We start from the raw sequence: 4,218 nt of genomic DNA, 5'->3' as shown, positions 1-4,218 counted from the left end.
CTTAAAACTCAGCAAATGTTCACATAAGATTTTTTTCATTTCATTGGTATGTAAATTCTCCCATAGAAGAAAATAAAACCGTAAGCACATACTGGTATAGTGAGGGGTACAGTGTGCTTAGAAGCAGTAACTTTGGAACTACCCAGAACTAGGTACAGCTTACTTAGTTGACTGCATTTGTTTAAAGGGAGATTGATGAAGTATGAATGGATAAATAGATACGTAATAGAACAACCGTGGTGAAAAGCTCGTGGTAGAACCCAGGGTTGGGTATATGGGTGGTCGTGGTAAAATACTTTGAATTTCTCTGTATATCTGAACATTTTCATAATAGAATATTGGGGGAAAAAAGCAAATGAGAGCAGCTGGATACAGGAATCCTTCTGACTAAACTGAAGTCTTCCATGTTGTGTTTAAAGAAAATTCTCCCACGAAAGCCACAGAAAATAACCAATCCTCGGGGCACCTGGGTGGCTCAGTGGGTTAAGCCTCTGCCTTCAGCTCAGGTCATGGTCTAGGGGTCCTGGGATCGAGTCCCAGATCCGGCTGTCTGCTCAGCGGGAAGCCTGCTCCCCCCCCACACACCTCTGCCTGCCTCTCTGCCTGCTTGTGATCTCTGTCTCTCTCTGTGTCAAATAAATAAATAAAATCTTGAAAAGAAAAGAAAAGAAAGAACCAATCCTCAACCCTTTGAACCAGTCCGCCCCACTGTGCACTCTTCTCTCTCTGGGGCTCTTTGCCTTTGTGCTCCCCTTTTTACCTCTGTGGTGTTCTCCTCCTCCTCCCTAAATAGAGGTGCTGCTCTTTCCCTCTGTGATCTCTCCCTTGACAATTCCATTCAGGCTCTGGGTCTCCACAGAACACGATTCCAACAACAAGCAGATCTTTTTCCAGCGCCGTCTTCGTCCAAGAACAAGCTTTATACCTTCTGAACTGTCTTCCGGTCGCTTCATTTCGGGTTTCCCGGGACTCTCCTGCTCGGACCTCATCATGTTCCACTTGAGTCACAACACGGTCACCCACCACGTCACCCCGGCCCCCTCATGCCACTCAGGCTGCCCCTGTGGTGAGCAGGCAAACCTCCGAAGCCTCTCAGGTGCCCGTCCCCGGGTCCACGCCCTCCGATTCCAGCCTACTTTGGTACTGTTACTTTCCCATAACGAGTCTGCCGAGACAGCCTCCCAACTGGCCTCTGTGTCCTGCTTCTGGTTTTCTCTCTCCTGACATTTCTCTTTTTAAGAAAGCCCGAGTACAATACTGTAACCCTTCAGCTCAAACATTTCTGATGGTTTCTTGTTACTTCAAAGTCAAGTTCAAGCTCCTTGGCCAGGCTTTCCAGGTTGCAAGTGGCCTAAACTAGGTATTGTAACTCCATTTCCCAGGACTTCCACAGTCTCTCAATCCAGCTTCCCACAATATGAAACAGTTTTTCCCCGATCCCATTCCGAGACTCCTTCTCTCCCATTTAGACTTGACTGAATGTCTCACGAAGTGCTCCCTGATATTTCCCAATGGGTGGAAGGTCTTTCGCCTCTGGACACGTGCGCTGCTTCATTCGATGTTTTTGGAGCAAGCTGCGCCTTTTCTCTCCAATGCTCTTATTAGCCGTGTGTTAGCCCATGGTTCCTAGTCAACACTGGCTCCTCGAAAAGAGTACCTTTGCTTCTCCTCTGTCTCCCCTATAGCACTGTGCAGAGAGTTTTGCACATGGTGGAAACTAAACAAACAGTTGTTTATCTGACTTATGAAAACTATATGGGAGAGAAAGTATGGTAAATAGAAACATGGATATTTAGAAACACGTCATCTTTAGCATTTTTTTTTCCATTTTATTTTATTTTATTTTATTTTCAGTGTTCCAGTATTCATTGTTTATGCACCACACCCAGTGCTCCAGGCAATACGTGCCCTCCTTAATACCCACCACCAGGCTCATCCAACCCCCCACCTCCCTCCCCTCCAAAACCCTCAGTTTGTTCCTCAGGGTCCACAGTCTTTCATGATTCATCTCCCCCTCCAATTTCCCCCAACTCCCTTCTCCTCTCCAGCTCCCCATATCCTCCATGTTATTCCTTATGCTCCACAAATAAGTGAAACCATATGATAATTGACTCTCTCTGCTTGACTTATTTCACTCAGCATAATCTCCTCCAGTCCCAAACATGTTGATATAAAACTTGGGTATTCATCCTTTCTGATGGAGGCATCATACTCCATAGTGTATATGGACCACATCTTCTTTATCCATTCGTCCGTTGAAGGGCATCTTGGTTCTTTCCACAGTTTGGCAACCATGGCCATTGCTGCTATGAACACTGGAGCACAGATGGCCCTTCTTTTCTTTACATCTGTATCTTTGGGGTAAATACCCAGTTGTGCAATTGCAGGGTCATAGGGTAGCTCTATTTTTAATTTCTTGAGGAATCTCCACACTGTTTTCCAAAGTGGCTGCACCAACTTGCATTCCCACCAACAGCATAAGAGGGTTCCCCTTTCTTCACATTCTCTCCAACACTTGTTGTTTACTGTCTTGTTAATTTTGGCCGTTCTAACTGGTGTAAGGTGGTATCTCAATGTGGTTTTGATTTGAATCTCCCTGATGGCTAGTGATGATGAACATTTTTTCGTGTGTCTGTTAGCCATTTGTATGTCTTCTTTGGAGAAGTGTCTGTTCATGTCTTCTGCCCATTTTTTGACATGATTATCTGTTTTGTGTGTGTTGAGTTTGAGGAGTTCTTTATAGATCTTAGATATTAGCCCTTTGTAGTGTCATTTGCAAATATCTTCTCCCATTCCGTGGGTTGCCTCTTTGTTTTGTTGACTGTTTCCTTTGCTGTGCAGAAGCTTTTGATCTTGATGAAGTCTCAAAAGTTACTATAGAATTTTTTTTATGTGTAAGTTATTGCTCAACCACTTTTTTTGTTTGTTGCAATTCTCACACCCATCACATTTTAAAACCATTGGTGACAGATTCTTTTTTTGCATGGATCCTAGAGTACAGTGGTCTCTCTCAGAGGCCAGATGAAAACATAACATCAAGAAATAGGCATCACTATATTGGTGATATGTATGATAGGTATTTTCACTGGTTCTCCCCAAACACTTGGTGCTTAGTAGAAAGTTGAGTGTCATTTGAGAGTTTTAGCCAGAATAGTGCTTTTTCAATCCAAACCATGTTAGGAAACTAGCATAAGCTTATGTTCTCTTGTTACATTCTTTTTTAATGTGAAATTCATAAATAGGTCCATATTACAGAGACAGTCTAGTATAAATCTGCTACTCATGAATGCAAGCAATAGTTACTGGTTCAATAGGGCCAGGTTCAAGGGGAAATTTGGCATTTATTGCGAACAAAGTATTAGAGACATTTAGAGCTAAACGTGATCATGGGGTATTTTAAACCAACATTTTCATGTTAGAAAATGGAAATCTGAAGAATGTAAGTCATTGGCTAAGGGTAATTAAAGGGTTGATGGTGGGGGGCTCATGATTCCCCATCAAGAGCTCCTCACTTCTCTATACCATGTATTTCAAGAGAATTTGAAGTAAAAGAGTTGCCTAGAAATGATTTTTCTCCATCTTTCTCTTAACTACATCATTATTGTCTTCTTTATCACCATTGCCATCATCATTGCGTCTTACAGTGTGCCAAGCACTGGGATACATAATTTGTTTATTTATTTATTTATTTGACAGAGAGAGATCACAGCAGACAGAGGCAGGCAGAGAGAGAGAGGGGGACGCAGGCTCCCTGCTGAGCAGAGAGCCCGATGCGGGACTCGATCCCAGGATCCTGAGATCATGACCTGAGCCGAAGGCAGCGGCTTAACCCACTGAGCCACCCAGGCGTCCCTGGGATACATAATTTAGAAATACTATCACCTCATGAGGTTGTATGAAGCTGTAAGGAGTCTCTTACAACCACCTTCTGAGATATCATTAATCCCATTTCATAGATGAGGAAACTAAGCTCACAGCTCACAGCACAGGGAATAAGTAACTCAACAAACCGTGCCTCAAAGAATTCACAACTGAATGCAGGAGAAAGTCATGGGAAAGGTAATTCTACCTCTCTCTCATAGTTTGATCAAGTAGTTTCTAGTGTGCCTTTGCTCACCACAATCAAAGTCTGATTACAGTTTTGCAGTGACATTGGTGTCGTGTGGGAAAGGACAGAAAAGGTAGAGGTCTTTCTTTCTACCATTCCTGTATTTCTTA

The 4,218-nt window shown here is 43.2% G+C and overlaps 1 protein-coding gene across 1 annotated transcript in view; it reads right to left on the bottom strand.

The window, feature by feature from the left end:
- Positions 1-992, bottom strand: part of LOC111150628 (maestro heat like repeat family member 9) — a 158,161-nt gene extending 157,169 nt beyond the window's left edge. Inside the window, exon 1 of the mRNA XM_022508117.1 lies at positions 926-992. Coding sequence (XP_022363825.1) covers positions 926-992 — 67 coding nt within the window. The remainder of the gene's footprint in view (positions 1-925) is intronic.
- Positions 993-4,218: the final 3,226 nt, after the last annotated feature.

The sequence above is a fragment of the Enhydra lutris genome, unplaced genomic scaffold, assembly GCF_002288905.1.
Source record: "Enhydra lutris kenyoni isolate GAN:26980312 unplaced genomic scaffold, ASM228890v2 scaffoldscaffold24, whole genome shotgun sequence".
Classification (NCBI taxonomy): domain Eukaryota; kingdom Metazoa; phylum Chordata; class Mammalia; order Carnivora; family Mustelidae; genus Enhydra; species Enhydra lutris.
Note: the sequence above shows the minus strand (reverse complement) of the source record. Positions and strands in the feature narration are given on the sequence as shown.